Genomic DNA, 20,723 nt, shown 5'->3' with positions numbered 1-20,723 from the left:
TGAACAGTTCGAGCCATTTCCTCAATTTTCTTCAACTTATTTGTGGTAGCTAGTGAAAAAAGGCACTAATTATAGACTTTACTTGGACCTTAATTTCTGGATTTATGTAACACTCTGTGTTTGAATTGTTGGTCCATGACCCCAAGGAGTCCCTTTACCCACCTCTTACAGTATAGCTTGACCCCGGCAAATGTTACCAAAGGATGAGACAAAGATAATTTAAGGATTCTTTGGTTTATCTCTAGAAGGACCAAATGGAAAGGCTGTTGTGGGAGATTACTAATAAAATGCATACAATTATTTGGCTACACTCACTCCACTCTTCCTTATCTACCAGAATCACGTTGCACAAAGTGGTTAACAACATTTCCTCTTAAGAACAAATGGTTTTCTGCTTTGTTTATTCCAAACAAAAGGTCCTACAGTGGCAATGTCTGGATGATATGGATATGGCTCCGATTAAGCCAGGGCAAAACAACACTGCTCCGTCATTACTTTTGAAGCAGATCCATTACCCCCAAAAATGGTCCAAGATCCAGACGTTTTCTTCCATCCCTCCTACACTAGAACCTCTCCACTACATTCTACCCCTGCCGTGCCGATGGGTAAATAGATAAAGTAATCTTTTACCTCTAAATTAGCCAAACCTAACATCAACTAATCTGTACTGCCTGATGTACTGCCTGCTAAATCTATCTGCCATCTTGTCTGCTAAACCTATCCGTCATCCATCATTCCACAGGCTAGCTGTTCATCTTGTGTGCAACCTCAGACCCATAGCTCACACCTCTTTTGCATAAAGCTAGTCTTTAAAATGCTGTTATTCACAGGTGCAAATAGGACACAGAGATGGTCGTCCGATGGTCAAATGAAAGACAACGTGCTTTCAGGCACAGTTCTGCAACACATCAACACTAACACATCAAAGAACAAATCCATGAAGGCCCTAAACACCCAGTTATATCATTGATCCCTCCTGTACCAAGTCTGGGATGCACAGAAGCCAAAAGCATTTCCTTCTGCAGTTTACATATTATCACACTCACTCAGTCATAAAATTATTTAAACAGATACTGTACTCACCCAACATGAATTTCGCGGATTCAACTCGAAAGGCCTGGAATGCACCGATATAATCACCACTTTTAAATGCGACAGACGAGGCTCATCAGAAAAGCAGCTTAGTATTTTTGGGTGAGGGCATTCGTGGAATTGATCTGTAAATGGTTTTAGATTTGATCTTTTAGTTTGCTTAGCATTTAGCTGCAGCTATCCATTAACTCAGCAAGGTGCTTTTCAAAGTGAAAACCAAAACGACAATAAACCATTAACAAATAGAGTATAACAATAAATCAACGATTACACCATTCAATTCAGTATTAATGCATTAGTTACAAAATATTGACCTGGTTACGATCATTATTTTTGCTACATACCAGTACTATGATCCACTTCTCAAGTTGACTCATATGATTAGCACCAAGCTCTCTACATTCGATAGGGTTTACAAATTGGCTGTGTATATCTTCCAGCACGTCACAACCAATCACAATATGTTCCTTTCATAATTGTTTCCATATTAACGACACAACTCGACATCTTTGCCATGCCAGCCGAAGCAGCAACAACGTATTTGGTCAATTCAAAGGTGCTAACATGTACTTCAAGCTTCTGGTTCGAGACCAAGGTTCATATAGGCTGGCCTCAAAGTAGGGCGCACCTGGCAGGAACCAAAAAACCGACTCTGAAAAGCCCCCTTAGTCAGGTCCTTAACATGACAGACATAAAACGGATTGATTTTTCGTCTAGAACGTGAGGTATTCAATATCATGTTTACTTCAGCTTGCATTCTCATTTTTGAAGATGTTGTGTTTCTATAGTTTTTTTCATGCCACATAGGAATTCTGTGAAGTACAGACTGTGTTCTGAGTTGCCTCTAAATCAGGACAGAACAGAGCACAAGTGAGAGCTCTGAAGTGGAGGCTATACGCGTTGAGAGTTTATCACAGCACCTGTCAGAGGAGCATCAATGTGTGTGGACTTCACACGCATCCAAATCATCTTAGCATCCATGCAGAGGGCGATGGTCGCATATGTGGCATTTGTAATAGTGGAAACATGTGAAATATGAAGATGGAGGATTTCTGAAAAAAGATGCAAGTGTTTAACACAGAGAGAGATTGAAGGGGAAATTGGTGTCAAGGGGAGAATGGGAGTGTCTGAGTAACTCTAAAGGCCATTCATTAACCCTTCCAAACACTTTACTAATGTTTAACTCAGTTTTTTGTTTTTAAAATTGGAAAGCTTTCAATTCTAATTATTTACAACATACTTGCCAAAGTCAACAGGTCGGGCATGATTTACATCCATGTGTGGATTTCTGTGAAGGAAAACTAACAAAGCGGCCTCTAAATAGTGGTCTGTGGGTATGGCATGTGAGGCTTAGGATTTTAGTTCACATATTTTAAGCCACAACCTTATTTACATAGGCCATGCCTCTCGGACAGGATTTGGATGATGCAGGTATCTGCAAAGAATTGTGCCAATGTTCCAAAACTCTGTTTTACTCTGAGGCAAACCATGAACCATTTCTGAAGGAAGCACATACTTCTTGCTAACGAAATGCACTTACTCAGCAACTCTGAAAGATAGTGCATGCACAGCTCAAAAACTCCCTGTGGTACTCGACTCTCCTGGCTTCTGAGATGTCCAGCATGGGTGAGCTTCTGATTTGGTCCATGAGTTGTAGGCAGCAATTATTAATTAATTATTTTTATTGATTGATTTAGACCTTCAACAGAGGTCAACAATACATAAAACCATAAAATATTACAAAGAATATCACACAAAAAAGCAATCAGGTCATTAATTTTAAACACACCATTTTTAAAACACAAAGTTTTTATAAATCAATTCCTTGCCTCTACCAGTTTCTTACAAGGGCAGACATATAAAACATGCTGGACATCTTGAGTCCCCCCTGGCAGAGATCACAACTCCTGCCTTGTCTCTAGAGTTCTTCCAGTGTTTAATAATGCTATTTAATGGTAACGTGCCAAAGCATAGCATGATTATACACCGCCTAGTGCTATGGTCCAGTGTGAACTCCAGATATTTCTGAGGACTTTGATATACAAAATTATCTGTACAGGGCCTAGAGCAATGCGCGATGTCCAGTAAAAAACTTAATCTGGGCATCGAATTCCTCAAAAACAGCTTCAAGTGTGCTGGTGTCCATGATTTCAAATGGGCAATAGAACACTGGAATTTCTCCAACGCCATTGCAAGATTGCTATTAAAGGTATATAACCTATCTCCCTAAAAGGTTTAATCCCTCAAGAATGCTCTCAGAGAGCCCTCGGTCGCGTGGAAAAGGTTATGAGCTCACCTGATGACATTTGCCAGGGATCTAGAATAGGCAATGGAGAAAGAAAACTCTAGGCGTAGTGCCTGTATGGGAATGGCTTGGCTCAGAGATGTGATCTTTCGGAGAAGCCTACCCTAAAATATGTTTAAAATTGACCATTTGCTGGCAGGAATATATCCAAGTGCATACGAGAGGATAGGAGGTATCTTGACCTGGTAAATATCAAGAACAATTTTAAACTGCCTCTTACCAGAAGCAGAGTCAAATCTCCAGCTGTAGGGACAATGCTGTTTCTTCCCTCTGCATGGCACACTTTGGTTTCATATATGTTTACTTTCAAGAAATTTTCCTCTGAATATTTAAATACCACATCAATATTATGTTGAAGACCACTGGAGTGAAGTCAAGAATTACCACATCATCAGCGTACATTAAAACAGCAAAATAACTTGAAAAGTGAGCACACAACTATGTTCAGGTGCAAAGTTGTCTCAAACTATGGCTATCCTGAAAGACAAAATCCTTCTAACTGCAATTTTTTTGGTGCTGTTTGTGCTAAAAAGATGCATCGATTGTGTCCAGGTGCGGCTCGAGATCGTGTTTTGTTTTTGCTGATAATATTGCTTTACAGGTTAACTTGCAGTCGACAAATATCCCTGAATACCAATATTTTTGTGCAGTCTTACGTTTTATTCCATCTAAGTGCATCCTGCCTTATTGCTACATTTTTCTCCACTAAAACCAACAGCTTGGGATTGAAATAAAGACTGACCTGCGCTGTCGGCCAATCCAAATGACCATGTCGTCGGCACAGAATAAATAGGCCAGAGATGTTCTCTTCCAGCCCCACTCCCACCTGAGGGATAAAATCGGCACAAGGATGGAAACAATTGAAATAAACACCAGAGTTTTAATAATGGTTCTCTGACAATAAACGTTATTGTGTGCTTCAGAAACAAGAGCAGCTTTGCAGTTACTGAAAGGTATGACATTTAGAGAGCCTGCAATCCATCCTTCTAGTCTTAGGGAGGACTCTAAGAAAGGTGCAAGATCCTCTTTCACAGCCACACCGGGTTACAAGTGTTCTCATCATCATCACATTACTCTATGAGACAAAGGAAAGTGTTGCAACTGTATTGTTACTATCGAGGTAGGCGCCCTCTGCACGGAACTCTAAGACTGTGTTGCCCTCCCCTGTTCGGTATGCCCTCATGTTTTCCATTCTGTAAATCTGGGAGTCCACTGGTGGTGCCCGCACCCTCCCAGGGTCGGCCTTCAGCATGGCCGGGCTCTACTGGGCCCCGAGTGAGGGAAGCCACTGCCCACTCATGTCAAGAGGCTGGCGGCGGAACTCGAGTGCAAAGGCAAGTCTTTTTACATGTGCTCCCCTGCACAGGCCCATCCATTCCGTCATAATCCACGTCTCTTGTCTACCCTCATGTGAGACAAGTCTCTAAGGTTTGCCAAGGTCTCCAGTCCTGCGAGTACCAAGCTTCCTTCGAAAAACAGTTGAGCACCTCAGACAGTCTGCAACAGGGCCACACTGGTTAAGAGGGTCTCACCTGACCAGGCTACGCCCTGCGTCCTCCCTTTCAGGTGATTTCGTTATTCAACTCGGATGTGAGCATACATGTTTATATCCAAGTTTCAAAGTTTGAAAAAGAAGTAAAGCACTTAACCACACGGGAGGCATGCATGAATAACATCACTGTCCTATCACTGCCCTTGCATTTTTGTTGTTTATATTATTCGCTATATGTTGATATGTGAAACGCATGGAGTGGAAACAAAATAAAACTAATTATTTTCACTTGTTCTGTGAAATTATATATATATTTAATTTTTGCATATAAAATTGGGATGCAGTGGTTTTCTTTTAAGTCTCTTTCCCAGACGCCACTGTGAGACTATCTGTTGTGTAAAATGACATTTCTCACTTCAGGAAACACTGGGACTGGCCCCAAGTTGGTGCCCCCAAGCATAGGCATCATGATACGTGAGATCTCAGCGCCCTTCTGTGTCATCTTTCCTTAAGCAGTGATCAGGAAACATACAAAATAAAGCCTGGCTTAGAAACTTCTTCAGCCTGAAAAACACAGCATTCCTCCTCGCTCAAATGTCTGAGCCTCATCAGACACATTGCACCACCGCAAGCAGCTAGTCCCCCGGGGCCCAACAAGCCTAGTTCTAGCCTCACCCACTCTCGCAGCACAGAAGTGTTGAGTGGTGTACCGGGTGCCTTTAGTGCACACCAGCGAGTCCTGCTCAGTTCAGAGACGTGAGGCCGCAGCTCGGAGAAGTCAGGCTGCTTGTGGCCCACGCGGCAGCACCCTGTGGCATAGACTCTCTCTCCTAAGCAGCACTGACAGAAGTCTCTCAGGTGTTAGAGCAGCTCCCAGCTTTACCCTTCATGTATTGTGCTTCACACAAGTACACATACATCCAGGAGATGCTCTCATTGCCCACGTACTTCACAGCACTGCATCTTTCATGTCATGTATTCCACATAGGCATAAATACACCCAGTACATGCACTAGCCCTATACGCACTCCAAACTACTGTTCCAACCCTGTACTGTACCCTTCCCAGGCACACATACAATCAGCGCAGTCACTACTCCTGTGCTGTGCAGCACTCCACATCTACTTGATGTAGACCAAGGGAAAGTTAAGCACACAGCAGCGGAACCTTTAAAAGGTGAGTGAACCTGGAGGACTCACTCCAGTGACACAGGGTAAAAAGGTTCTGTTCACTACTACTGATCCCTACATGGCATACTGCCACCACAGCGGTCGTGATGCTTAGCTCCTGGTGAAGGCGGTGGCCTTCCTATACTACGAGGGTAGCATTATGGGCACCTCTCCCACATGATGTGTTTGTCTATGACAAAATAATATCAGCATTAAGGATTCAGACAAAAGTAGAGATGGGCACTCAAGGCAGGGGTATACGTCTTTACCATGGAGAGGACTTTTCAGTCCACACAGGAGAGCATGTCTTTCCTTGGTTTTTCCTTACTCTGCTTGTTCCTTCTGACATTCGTGCTCTACCACTCTCACTTTCTGCTTTCTAAACACCTCACAACCTTCTGCTCTCATGTTCTTCTTTTCAGTATCCTGCTCTCCTGCCCCCCTGTACCTTTTATATTTTCCACCCTCCACCTTTCTCATTCAACTGTTGCTCCCAGGTCTCATTTCTTATTTTTAAAATGTTCTCTCTTTTTTTTTTAAAGGGCCCAGCAACTACAAAGTGCTATCAAGCAAGCAGTTCACTACATTTTTTGAGCTGCTATGCACTTTTCTTTACCTTTAAGTAAAAGGCATAAATGTCCAGCAGCCATTTTGGAATAATGTATTACAAATGTCAAAATGGCCACCTGTGCATCACATCTCATCAGCAGCAATCTTGGAGTAGGTTCATATGCATGCATGTGTCACAGTGCACACATGGGCAGCCATCTTGGAATGGCTTTTCTTTAACAGAAAATCAAACGCAAGATGGCAGCCCATGGATCTGAATGTGTCCTATATGAGTCTTTTTCACCATCTCCCCTATCAGCCGACTCATTTTTGTAACCCTGCTACACCAGCAGCCTAACCCCACCAAAGAGTGGTAATTTCCTAACAGTTTCCCTTCAGTATTTCTATCATAGGACTACATTCGAGGAATTCCTGAATTCCCTGGTGCGGCAGTAGATGGCAACGTAACACTGTATGAGGCGAAAGTTTGTGTCCTAAACTAGGCTTCCCAGAAGCTCAAATGATGGAGTGACGTTTGGTAGATTAAACACTGACCTAATTGTAAATGCTGCAGCATACAGAGAGGTAATAATAACAACAACGGGTGCTATCTTTCTGCTGCAGACCACTACAACAATCTGCTGCAAAATCAGCAGCTTGCAATGGAATAGTTCTTCTTAGAGTTTAAGAGAACACTTTTTGATGCTATCAATGCTATGCAGCAGTAAATATCCATAAACTGCTTAAGCTTGAATGTACTTGAAGTTTAACACTCATCCTTCAACTCAGAGCTGGAGCCAAGCCCAGACCTTGTAAATATGTTTCTCTTGTCCACACCGATGCTCCTTTGAAGGTTAATTAACAATGACAGATAGTGGTTACACTGGCTCAGCTAACAGGTCTGGGTTTAATGTGCTACTCATGCAGTGTTAGCTCTCTAGAGCAAGACACTTGAGAGGTAGCCAGCAGGAATGGACAGAAAGGGTTATAGTTGTAAAGTAGTCCCTTATGTAGTTCAGTGCAAACACTGGAGCAGAAGGATAACCCAAATAGACAATAACATTATGTGACAGATGGATACTCTACTAGACTGAGAAAAGAGGTGATTGATAAAGTCTCCAGTCAATAGTTGAAAGAGACAGACGGAAGAAAGCCAATGGTTGAAAGTGGTAGATTCAAAGTGCAATCACGGATATTGTTAGCAATAGATCAGTTTGCAGCTGTGCTGTGAAACCCAGACTTAAAAAGCAATGTCCATTTAGCCAATTTAAGAAACAAAACATTTGTACCTGAAAGCCGTTCTCTGAAATTAGCTAGCGTTATGTATTTGATGGAGATTGGTGCTGGGAAAGCATGTGTCCATATAACACGCTCGGGCAACTGCAGAACTTATGGGGTGTACTGCTCTGATCAATGTTGTGGTCTATCCAGAATGTAGTGTTATAATATATATATGATAAAGGTGACCACTTTAAATCAATAATGTCCGTTTGTAGGCACTGAGCAATGGCTCTTTCAAACTACATGCATGAAAACCAGCGAGAGTGAGTTTTGACATTTAATAGGGCACTGCAGCATATTTCTTTGGGAAGTTCATCCATTCCTTTTTAATAGAAGTAGTCATTCTATTTTCCTTCAGCAAAGTGTTTTTGATTCCCCTGCTGCAACAGCCCGGACAATCTAAAAATTATACTTGGAGTCATAAAGGGAACACGTAAGGATGATACATTTCTATACTAACAGATACGAAAGCCTGTTGCTTCCTCTATCCATAGGGCTCCTCTACTCTTATGTGTCCCAATGTCCAAGATTTTGCCTACTAACTAAAAGTGGACTACCCTAAGGAGGGGGGGATTACATAGTCACCTGGTAAGGCCTATCACTTGCATGTAGTTTGCCAAAGTTAGCACATTTGCGACATCTTGGTGAATGCATGTGAAGACTGTTGAAGTAAATCAATCTGAGATACGACTGGGAGGCTGTTTCCAAGACAGTACAATAATGAAATGGCTGGAAATACTTAACTCATTTTGAATTACTGTGATTTCCTATTGGTAAGAATCCATTTCATGGTGGGTGAAATGTTAAGGCTGCTGCTGATATCAGCACTTGTTAGTTATGAATGAAGAGCAGCATTAAAGGAAGGTACCTTTGACTATTCAGATTTTAAGAATATTACATTCAAAAGGGAAAGTGACGATGCCACATCTAAAAGAATCACAAAGTCATTTAGTGTGTTACCTGTAAAATGTGCACAACAGTTGGTTTACAAATGTACTATATAGATGTAATCTGTAAAATAATTTTGGTGATCATGTCCTGTTGATGGAGCCTTTACAGAGAAGGCAAAATGTCACTGTATTTGCTATGGATTTGCTTTAGTTTATAGATTAAAAAATAACTTCATGATGCCTCCAAAACGGAACTATTTCACGATCACCAAGTCAACTTTAAATAAATAATTTTTCAACATCCAAATTAGGAGGATAACTGTTTCCCTCTTTTCTTGTGATGCTTTCTGCCAATAGACAGACTTTGAATTAACACTGTATGATATATAGGGGCTGATAACAAGTCTTGTTTTTTTCCGAAACAAGCATAAATCCCTGTTTAAGCACAGTTCAGAATTACGACTGGAATGTTATATAGGATGCGTTAAATACCTCAACCTTCGTCGAAGTCCAGCAGGTCAAACCTGCCCAAATGAAGCGTGGAAAAACCATATGGCAATTACTGTATCATATGACTTTTTGTGCGTTATACACCAAAGTCTGCATGTTATTCCTCAGCAACCTGTAATAGGTGCCGTTTATCACACCCGATAAATAATGAACCCCATGGTATCGTTATTTACCAAGTGCAGTAAATAGCACCTAAACTTATAATAAGGCCCTAAGAATAAAAAACAAATCTTGATCCATAACACAAAAAGAGATTGTAAGTTTCTATATTTCAGTTTTCCAGTTTTAAGCAGAATCAAATGCATTTTATAGTTGTTAGACATATCTGTAGAAGATACATCAAAGGTGACCATGCAACACAGTCCTATATTACTAGTAATTATGAGACAAAGTAATATCATCTGAACCCGAGTTTGGCAATATATGACTACATGTTTCCCGTGATGCATTTTTTAAATTACATGTTTATTTTGGTGCAGTTAGCATGAAAAACAGGGACCTGTTTAATATCACAGGGAAATACTGGTTCTATTGTTTGTAGTAAAAAGAACTGACAAATATGTGATGATGAAGGTAAGAAGGCTGGGCTTCAGCAAAACATGTTTCACTTTGTTTAAGTCAGAAACTGCTTCGTGCAAAGCATGGCAAACTTGCCCTGACTGCAATTAGGCTGTCCAGGTTTGCATATGAATTGCACTAAGAATGTTCACATTTTACTTATGAAGAAGATGCTGATTCAAAAATCCTTATTGCATTAAGAATTATGTCATGTCCGTGAAATAAGATCATGCACCTGTGAAATACACATTTTGAAACCACTGCTTCTGGTGCAACAAAGGTTCCGACATCTATCATGTATATCTTCAAAGTACTCCACCTTTGAAGAATGAAAGGCTTTGAAAATCAGCCTGGATATGATTCAGAAACTTGCAAGGTTCACAGAAATCTCATCGGAAGGCACCTCAGACATTATATTGTTATAATGAAGTGAGCAATCAAATGGGGCACTGAATGTCAAACATCTTTTAAAGTTCGGTGATCCATTATAGGTATGCTCTGAAGGTTAATAAGCTACAGTATTCATCACCATGCCAAAGGGGTATCCTGGAACCTTTTTTTCAAGATTTTACGTCTTTGTTTAGTTCAAACAAACATGCCATATTGGGAGTTCTTAATGTCTGCAAAGACTCTGTAACTTTAAGAGAAAAGGACAGAACCCTGGTGAGTGTAGGGACTATATCTAAGCTATACACAAACCATTTTCTCCTCTGATTACTGTTGTGGCAAAAAATAAATATGTGGTGGGAATGATCATTTTAATGCTACTAAACCACAGGGAACACCTCAAAGCAGTGTTTTTCGGTCTTGCTTGACAACACAGCTGCTGCCAACATTACATGACCAAAAAAGGACCTTTCAGGAGTACTAAAGAGATGCTTGTTCACCTGAGTACTGCCTTTTTTTTATAACTCTTTTTATTATGTTTAAAGCAAACAAGATGCAGTGTAATACGAAGTGGAAAACATTGTAGCACGTGACCCTCATCATGGCAGACCCAAGCCCTCCATTCCTCTAGACTCCTCAAACCACCCCACTCCCTCCAAGCCTCACAGGTCAGTGTCCAGTCCAGTTTGAACACAAGCACGTACAGCATCAGTGACATTTGCATAGGTTGTACATAGCCCCCCGCCCGATATTCATTCCACTTCCCCCATATTTTGGTCCATTTGTTTGGGCAGCCTCTGCCTGAACATTCCACCTTCTCTGCCAGCAAACACCAGTCCATGTAACTCTCCCACTCTCCCACCCGAGGTGCACAGTGTGCTCCCCCCATCTGCTCTATATTTTGCTTAGCTACCTTCAGACCGAGCATAATCCATACTTGATCCTTTCGTGAGAGATCAGTGACCTTCCAGGCATTCAGTGAGCACCATTTTGTGGAGGGCTCCACATTCACCCCACAAACATTTAAGCACTTAACTACTGATTTCCAATATTGCTGTAGGATTGGGCAGCACCAGATCATGTGAAAGAATGTGCCAGTCTGGCCACATTTTCTGAGACATAGGGTGGATGTTGCTCTACCCAACCGTACCATAGTGAGGCAGGCACAGTAGGGCCTGTGTAAGATCTTTAGCTGCACTAAGCGAAACTATGACCGAATAGCCACTTCCCGGGGGAGACGCCAAGGCTTCCTGGCACTCATCATCTTCTAGACTTCCGAGATCTCCCTCCCACCACTTGCGTAGACCCACCAGAGGATCAGGGACAGTATTCATTTATTTTCAATAGGTGAGTGAGATGACTTTACATGACATATACTCAGGCAATAACCTATCTTCTACTGGCGATGACTCATGGAGGTCTTCTCCCTTCAGCAACTCCTGCTGAAGGGCATGGCTTATTTGTAGATAGCGGTAGGTTTCAGTGGGTGATAAGTGAGAGTCTCTTTGTAGTTCGGCAAACGGGATCACTCACTCTTGAGTCCACAGATCTCCCACCCTAGAGAGACCAATGAAGTCCAATTTATCGGAACCGGGCTGTGCCAGAAAGTGAGTATAACTGCTGTCTGATAAGCGAAGGATTTATACAGTGGTCTATCATAGAGGGCTTTAAGGTAGTCTCCCAGTTGCAGAACCCAGTCATCCATACGATAAGCAGGTTCCCCAGGCTGAGTACAGCGTTTGTTTTGTCAAAGGCTATGTGCTTCCACAGAAAGAGTGCTTAACCTCCAACCACCTGTCATCATTCGTTTATCCAGCTGATTGAGCCAGTTAATCACACAAATGTCATTTATAGTAATCCTCCACAAATAGGCTATTTCGAAATAAACTGACCCAAGTACAGATCAGGCACACACTGCAAATATTTGTCTCTCTAACGTGCAGTTTTATGCCCTATCCAATTAATAGTGCTGGGTTGCTTTTACGCAGAGGTGTACAGAACTCGTTTAGCTGGGAATATCTGGTACAAAAGAAAAGCAATTAAGCTGGAAGTGTGGATTTATGAAATCCAAAGAGACGTTAGTAAAGGAAACTGGGTTAATTCCTAAAAATATTTGTTCCCTGTGGAAGAGTCAATAAATGCCTTGCTCATACAACAAGTAAGTGTCTTTAACATGTCAAATTCTGAAACAGGTATTTCAGTTCCCACCTATTTCAGAGTTCAAATGGGCAAGTCATAATGTTGGTAAGCATTACATCGAACTCCATTATCAGAACGTTTATGCACCAAGGAGAATTGCATTCCTAGATCCTGCATGTACTTATGAATAACTGATATTTTGAATGAAAAGGTCAGCAGAGAGGTGTTTCTAAAGGTAAAACTAACAGATGTTTTTTTCTCAAAGAACCTTAGAGTGTTTATTAAGTAAAGTGTAGTAGATATGGAGCCATTGCTTAATTTTAGCCTGCAGCATAATGTACAGAAATGAACAATATCCCCTTGCTGGTAGTGTATTGCTCGTCTTCAAAATCTCCATACAAAATACAACAGGAGGCAAGTGTCAGGATTGAGCCAGACTGTCAAATTCAGAATAAATAAGGATAAACTGCTTTCCCTTGCATTTTCGAGAGGGAGTTTGGTCTATTGGGGATGAGTTGCAGGTACACTGCAATCAGATTGAGCTTGCCAAAATGTCACCATGGTATTACCAACAAAAGAATTTGCTGCAAGGGTAAAAGTCTAAACAACAGGTATTTAGCTACCAATTTAAAAGGAACTCCTTCCTCTTGTAGCTTTATTTTCTTAAAACTGGAGACATCATTTGGGCAATGGCATTTATTTATGTTCGGCAAGTCTTAACTCAGCATTTTTTAAACACATTGCCTAGAAGAAACCCCACTAGCATCTGGATCCTCTCCTTTAGAGTCCAATACTAAAAATGTTGCCCTCCCCATGAAGGCATGCTAAACAAACCTCGCTCTCCCTCCTTGCTCAGGGTAAGACAAGGAGTCTAAGTTTCAGGTTAGCGCTTATGTCTCAGGAGACGCAGAAAGGATTTCTGGGTTAGCTGGACTAACCATTTACAGAAAACGTATGTGCAGATTATTTGCAACTACTGTGACTGTTGCAAATTCTGCATTTTAAAACTCTGTATCACTCTGACCTCCATGGCACATTCGGACTGGTATAGAAGAATGGTGAATATGGGGAGACATGGAGATGTCATATATAAACGATATTAATGTTCTTAACCAGTTTTTAATGTTGGCCGGATCGAGGGACACTTTGCGAATCCATCTGAGCACTGGCCTCGGCAGGGCGTAGCTACTGCAGCTGGGTCTTTGACTTCGCTCCACTGCATCTGTGGCTACTCCACCAGCCCTTACCTGATTATTTCATCACCACCTCTATGTACACAATAATACACAGTTACTGTCACAACTCTTCTCCTCAGTAAGGCTCATTTTAGGTCTATGTTTTATATACATTGTCATGATGTTACAATACTTTAGAAATCATGATCTAATCCTGATATCGTTTATGTCCCTAAGTACACAGGTGTCAATAACATCTATTTACTCCACACAATGACTTTCTGCCGAACTTAGAGACAAGCCTGAATATTTCCTTGCTCACAGGTGCATGTCTGCAAGTGTTACACTGAAATAGACACTGGCTGCTACCTTCTATCTAGAGACAGCATAATCCCCAAATTACCCACCCCTATTCACCTATTCAAGGATTGGTGTTAGATGTCCAAGCAACAGACTTAGGTCTATCTTTCCCCCTATGTAGATTGATCTATGTTCCCAACTGAAAGCCCCACAATACCTGTGTAGTCACCAATGTATGCCCATTATTGTGGCCCATAAGACCTGGATGCCTATATTTTACCTTAACGCACACTTTCTCTCATCCCTCTGGATTTCTTTTTTTGGTGACCTCTTTCAACAGATAATCAAGTCCAGCCTACCGAGGCAGAATGTCTATTTTGTGGTTCTTGCCATCATGCAAATATGTACGATCCTTCTTCCCCTTACTTTATTTGGTGAGTTATCACAATGGTTTATACATAAGCATCTGGAATATGCCATGTTGGCACTGCATTGCTCTATCTGCTCTTTATACAAGTTCTGCACTCTAAGTTGAATTGGTGCTTCCAAGTTGTTAAAGAATTGTTACTAAAAAAAAAAACATTTGTCCACTACACCATTGAAATCATTGCAGTTCAGGAAATCACTATTAGACATGACTGTTTGTCCAATGTTTCTCCTGAAGAGGATTCATTGGGAGACAAGCATGTTTTAACTAGTAAATGCTGGAAACGATAAACTCTAGTAGAGATTTTACTGATTACGCAACCTGTTTTCTTTCCTCAATGCAGAGTGGATATATCCTTTTCTATAGAAAAAGGAACGAATCTTCTTATGAAAAACTTTGTCGTTAGTTCTGGCTATAACGGTTATAAATTTATAAAAGACACAGAGGACTGCTCCTCATAAATGTGCAACATATTCTGCACCTGCTCCACTATTTTGTTGAGTCAAAATATCTGCTTCTCCTGCTCCCCATTGAAGAAGCCAGCCATTTGATTAAAGCACATTAAAAACTATGCATGTTTTATTGTGAATCGCCTATAGCTTAATATTTGGTACATTCCTTCAGTATAAAGTTGCTTTCAGGTAGTATTGACCAAAACTGGCAATGTTAACTTCTTTACTACAAATCAAGATCCTTTTCTGAATGTCTCTCTCACTTCTAGTAAACTAGTAAGTGATAACAGAATACTGGTCATCACCCTCTGTTATAGTAGGCAGGAATACCTTTATCTTTAACATTCTAATTTATTTTTCAAATACTTGTTGAGGTTCCTCAAGTGAAGGACTGGTTGCATACCTTGCTAGCACTTTCTTGTGCAGTAGAAAGTACTTTGAATAAACTCTTACATTTTACTCTACTGTGGGAAATGGTGGACTCAATCACTGTTTACAGGGGTGTGATGGCGCGGGTAAGATGCTGCAACAAGTCACTGGGACATGGGCTGCATGGAGGAACTTGGACACTACTTCTGGGGTTGAAGCACACTAATCAGTCCTAAATCTTGTGCACTATTGTCCCACCCAGACTCTGGTATTATGTTATGGATACAAAAGGACTTGAACTCACTAAGACAGACAAGGATTTGAGGAAGAGAGTCACTAATGTGTGCCAACAAAAGTAGTCATGTTTGTTTAAGGGCAACTGTATGCACTCAGGATCTCACTCATCATGCCTTCCATAAACTTCTCCAACAAGCGAGCAAACAGGGTAGAACTTGAGAAGAGTAAATCCCTCATCCATTGGCAAGCTTTAGGGTTGTATCCTGAAAGTCTTCATTAGCATATTGGTATCATTTGAAAACTGTGGCAAATGCTCCTAAATGCAAAGTGTGCTACACTTAAAGAGACTCTACTGATAAAATCCTCAACATTGTACCGACCTGAAGAAGGGCTAACACAAGTTAACATGGGGGATAAGCTGGCATACGCAGTTAATTCTGTTACATATACTTTCATTTAAAGGGCGTAGAATACAGAAGAATTTGATGCAAACTAAGTTCTACTGTTAAGCAATTCTATTTAATTGAGTCTCTCTTTGTGCAGCTGTCTATCTAAATCGGATCTCTATTTGTTGAGCATTTCTACAGATACACTTTTTTAAACTGCCGATACAGTTATAGAATCTTCCCACTAAATGAGCATCTCAAAACGGTGGCTCCTGCTACTTCACTCGAAATGCAGCACATAGTTTTGCTGGGGTTAGGTATAGTGAAGCTGACGTGGTGAGCTCCAAAAGTGCTCCGTCATGGATACTGGACTCTTTGTTGTATTTTGATATGCCACTATCTAAAAAAGAAAGATAATGTGGGGATGTCTAAACTGGGATATTAAATTGTGGTGTAGCTGGATACATCTTGTTGGAAATGGCCTTTCTGCAGGGTCACCCCCAAACTTTCTGCCTTCCTCCCTCTCTTTTTCTGACCTCATTTTTGCTGGCTTTAGGACTCTCCGCACTTTACCACTGCTAACCAGTGCTAAAGTGCATTTGCTCTCTACCTTTAAACATGATGACATTGAATCATACCCAATTGGATTATTTAATTTACTTATAAATCTATAGTAAAGTGCACTATATGTGCCCGGGGCTTGTAGATTAAATGCTACTAGTGGGCCTGCAGCACTGATTGTGCCATCCACTTAAGTAGCCTCTTAACCATGTCTCAAGGCTGCCATTACAAGGCCTGTGTGTGCAGTTTCACTGCCAATTCGACTTGGCATTTAAAAGTACTTGTCATGCCTAAAACTCCCCTTTTTCTACATTTAAGTCACCCCTAAGGTAGGCCCTAGGTAGCCCATGGGGCAGGGTGCTGTGTAGACAAAAGGAAGGACATGTACCTGTGTAGTTTACATGTCCTGGTAGTGTAAAACTCCTAAAATCGTTTTTGCACTGCTGTGAGGCCTGCTTTCATAGGCTAACATTAGGGTTACCCTCATATACTGTTTGAGTGGTAGCTGCTGAACTGAAAGGAGTAGGAAGGTCATATTTAGTATGGCCAAAATGGTAATACAAAATCCTACTGACTGGTGAAGTTGGATTTAATATTACTATTTTAGAAATGCCACTTTTAGAAAGTGAGCATTTCTTTGCACATACATCCTTCTGTGCCTTACAACACACGTCTGTCTAGGTTCAGTTGACAGCTCCCTTGTGCCTTCATTCAGACAAACCCCAAACACAGGATACTTAGCCTCACTTGCATACATCTGCATTTTGAATGGGTCTTCCTGGGCTAGGAGGGTGGCGGGCCTGACACTTATATGTCAAAGGACAGTAGCCTTCCCTCACACAAAGGACTGCCACATCCCCTACAGGGATCCTGGCAGACAGGATTGAACTGAAAGGGGACCTTGTGCACTTCTAAGCCACTCTTTGAAGTCTCCTGAACCAGAAGCTGCAACCTGCCAAAAAGAACTGCCTGGCTGCCCAAAGGACTCACCTGACTGCTTTCTGTGAAGGACTTCTGCTTTGCTGTTTCACAGCTGCCTTGCTGCTCCCTGGCTGTGCTGAGAAGTGCTCTCCAAGGGCTTGGAAAGAGCTTTCTTCCTGTTCCCCGAAGTCTCAGGACCAAAAAGACTTAATTCCTGCAAGAAGAACTCCCTGTGCGGTGCAAATCTATGCACAGCCTACCAGAAACGACGCACAACCTGCATTGTGGTGAAAAATTCACTGCACGCCGAACCAGAACACCACAGCCCGACTTCGCAAGGAGAAGATCGACGCAGCGCCAGAGTAGCGACCAGAAATCAGACGCACAGCCCACTGGGTCGACGCACAGCCGAGCATGACGCAGCCCGACTTCCTGAGAGGAATCAACGCAGCGCCCGCTGTGCAGTAGAAATTTCCACGCAACGCCCACCGGATCAACGCAGCCCCTGTGACTTTGTCCTGCCAGTGCCGGAATTCAACGCATCATCCCCGGGGTGCCCGAAAACCCCGCAAACCGAAGAGGATCCAAGACCGAGCACCGGAAATTGAGGCAAAGCCTTCCGTGCATGAAAAATAAATGACGCATCGCCGTGTGTGGCCCGAGAAATCGACGCACACCTCCCTGTTTTCCACGCATCCCCTCCTCTGCGGTTCCTTGCGCCCATTTTGTACGCAGACCTGGTACTTTGTGTTTGCAAGAGAAATGTATTGCTTTTAAGAGACTAAAGACACTTTATATCATTTTACAGTGATATACTTATTGCATCTTAATCATTTTGACCTGCATCTTACCAGATAAATATTATATATTTTTCTAAACACTGTGTGGTGTATTTTTGTGGTGTTCTACTGTGTTATTGCATGATTCATTGCACAAATACTTTATACATTGCCTTCTAAGTTAAGCCTGACTGCTCAGTGCCAAGCTACCAGAGGGTGGGCACAGGATAATTTGGATTGTGTGTGACTTATTCTGACTAGAGTGAGGGTACTTGCTTGGACAGGGGGTAACCTGACTGCTACCAAACACCCCATTTCTAACATCTGTTATAAGAAATATTTGAGATCATCTTTCAGGGAAAATTGCCATCCCTTGGCAACAGTGGTGATAAATCATCCCAGCATTCACCCATAGCCAGCGATCTGTCCTCCAAACAAATGCCAATCTATTTTAATGTTTTACTGAGTTTCATGACAACTGTTACAACATTAAAGGTGATCATTACCCACCTTAGTAAACTGAACTCAAACTATCAGAAAACCCAACTGCTATCCTCCCTACTTTTTTTTTTTAAATCTCTTTATTAATATAGAGAACACAACATCATATACAATCAAGCGCCTTGGCGCTGCCTTATCCATATTACAATATATAATTCAAGAATGTAGAAAGAAAGGAAGGAAAATAGAAAAAGAACAAGAAAGAGATAGAATAGTAAAGATCAACGGTGTGGGAGGATCTGAAAGGCATTCTGGAATAAAATAGCAAAATGCAAAACAGCTGAACAGTAGTGGAATTGTAGCCTATGAAGTGAACTTTATGAGGGGGAGAGGGGAAGGGAGAGAGAAGTGAGAGGGGACAGGGGGAAAATGATTTTGGGGAGGGGGGAAATCCCCCTGGCAATAATGTATCTTGGTGTGTCACAGTATTCTATTTTGTTAGTTAGCTGAAAGCAGTTGAAGATAACTCTAAGTTAGGCCGTCTAGGTCTGCCAGTCATTGTAGGATCCACCTGTGCTCCGCTCTCAGTGTCACGTTATGGTTAAAATCAATCTGGAGCCGGGCCGCTGTGGCCATTGTGTAGTGTCCATTATACGTCTATGTGTACTATATGTGCCATGCGATATGTTTACTAGTGACGTTTGAGTTGGGAACAGGATATGTGTCTCAAGGTTCCTCATCCAGCCAAGTGCCGCTGCAGTGTCTAGGGCCCTAGATGACAAGTTGAGTTATTCTCTTGTCTATTTCAGATAGGGTGTGTGGGTTGGCACTGCCTATGGAGTCAAGGTGGACAAGTGTCATCTTTAGTTTCAAGTGAAGTTACTAGTGTGTCCCAAGTATCTAGCTCTTTAAATTTGCACCCCTCTATTCCGGAGTGAGTGCAGCACTTGTGCCTCCGCGCTCGCCCATTTCAACATGTCTCTCATCCAATGACGGGCATCCGGCACATTTGGTGCTTTCCATTGCATCGCTATTAGGCGCTTGAATAGTATAAATGCCAACTCAATGCACATATGTACCGGGTTCTTCCCTTTTAATTTCGGGCGGATACCCAATAAACATGATGCAGGCAGGGGGGAGAGCGGATGCCCAAGCAGCTCGGCGGTCAGCGCAGTTATGCACTGCCAGGCCCGAAGCATCGGCGAACATTCCCACGTCATATGAAAAAAGGTGGCGTCTGAGTCGCCACATCTTGGACACTCCTGATTGGACCGAGGAAACATGCGTTGTAGCCTGTGCGGGGACAGGTAGGTCTGATGTAAATAATTGAATTGTGTAAAGCGGAATCTGGGATTGCGAGATACTTTTCGTGTCATACTAAGTGCAGTGCCCCATTCTTGTTGAGTTAACAGAGCGGGTAGAACCCCGTCCCACCTGGCCTTCGCTTTGGGTTGGGCTACCTCTGCGCTGTCAAGTAAGACTTTGTATATCGGGATATGCTGCAATAGCCTCCTGGGCCGGATAGTAGTTTGTGCAAGAGATGAGATGTCGGAGGTTCCTTATCCCCGCATCGCCAAGTGTGGTGTGTGAGTTGTTTTAGCGCACAATATGTCAGGAACCATCCCCGTTCCACTTCATATGTTGAGGTAAGTTCAGCATATGTCATCATGCAGCCTTCTATGAACATGACCCCAATTATTTGTATGCCTCTCGTGGGCCACCGGTCCAGCTCATGTTATCTGATTAATTTTAAAATCCCTGGGATGGATAGCAGGGCAATCCGGGGTGAGTATGGAGGGGTCTGGTTTCCGCCAATTATCTATCGGCGCCAGCACCAGTGAGCTACATACATCAAGATATTATGCTGACCAGTTGGACTATTGCGATCCATCAACCATTTTAACACATCTGTGTGTCCTAGGTTGGCATGTACTAATTTCGGCTCGGAGTTCGGAGGATCTTGTATCCAGCGCCAAGCCCATTGTATCTGTGCAGCGGCAAAATATAGTTCATAGTGCGGGTGCCCAGTCCGCCTAGCTCAATCGGCAACTGCGTGGCTGTCAATGCCACACGCCGACGGCCTCCACCCGATATTAACTCCGTCGTGAGGCTATTCAGTAATGCAAAAAAAAAAAATCGCAGGGGATTAATAGCGGAAGTGCAGAGAAGTGCTACAGCAGGTGCGGGAGTATAATAATTTTAGCGATCGCTACCCTTCCCATGGGCAAAAGCGGAAGCGATCTCCAGAAAGGCAAGGATCCTCTAATTGATCAGAGTGTGCGTCCTAAGTTGCCTTCACTCAG

The 20,723-nt window shown here is 42.2% G+C and overlaps 1 protein-coding gene across 9 annotated transcripts in view; it reads right to left on the bottom strand.

The window, feature by feature from the left end:
* The window catches only part of RPH3AL (rabphilin 3A like (without C2 domains)), a 920,330-nt gene that overhangs the window by 831,149 nt on the left and 68,458 nt on the right, over nucleotides 1–20,723 (bottom strand). For all 9 annotated transcript variants that reach the window (XM_069226390.1, XM_069226384.1, XM_069226389.1 and 6 more), the window contains one exon: nucleotides 1,084–1,217. Coding sequence is in view for 1 of the 9 variants with exons in the window: in XM_069226384.1 (XP_069082485.1) it covers nucleotides 1,084–1,217 (134 nt within the window). In the remaining 8 variants the exon portion in view is untranslated. The remainder of the gene's footprint in view (nucleotides 1–1,083; nucleotides 1,218–20,723) is intronic.

The sequence above is a fragment of the Pleurodeles waltl genome, chromosome 3_1 (genome assembly GCF_031143425.1).
Source record: "Pleurodeles waltl isolate 20211129_DDA chromosome 3_1, aPleWal1.hap1.20221129, whole genome shotgun sequence".
In the NCBI taxonomy this organism is placed as follows: Eukaryota; Metazoa; Chordata; class Amphibia; order Caudata; family Salamandridae; genus Pleurodeles; species Pleurodeles waltl.
The sequence above is the reverse complement of the archived record's forward strand: the minus strand, read 5'-3'. Positions and strand labels throughout refer to the sequence as shown.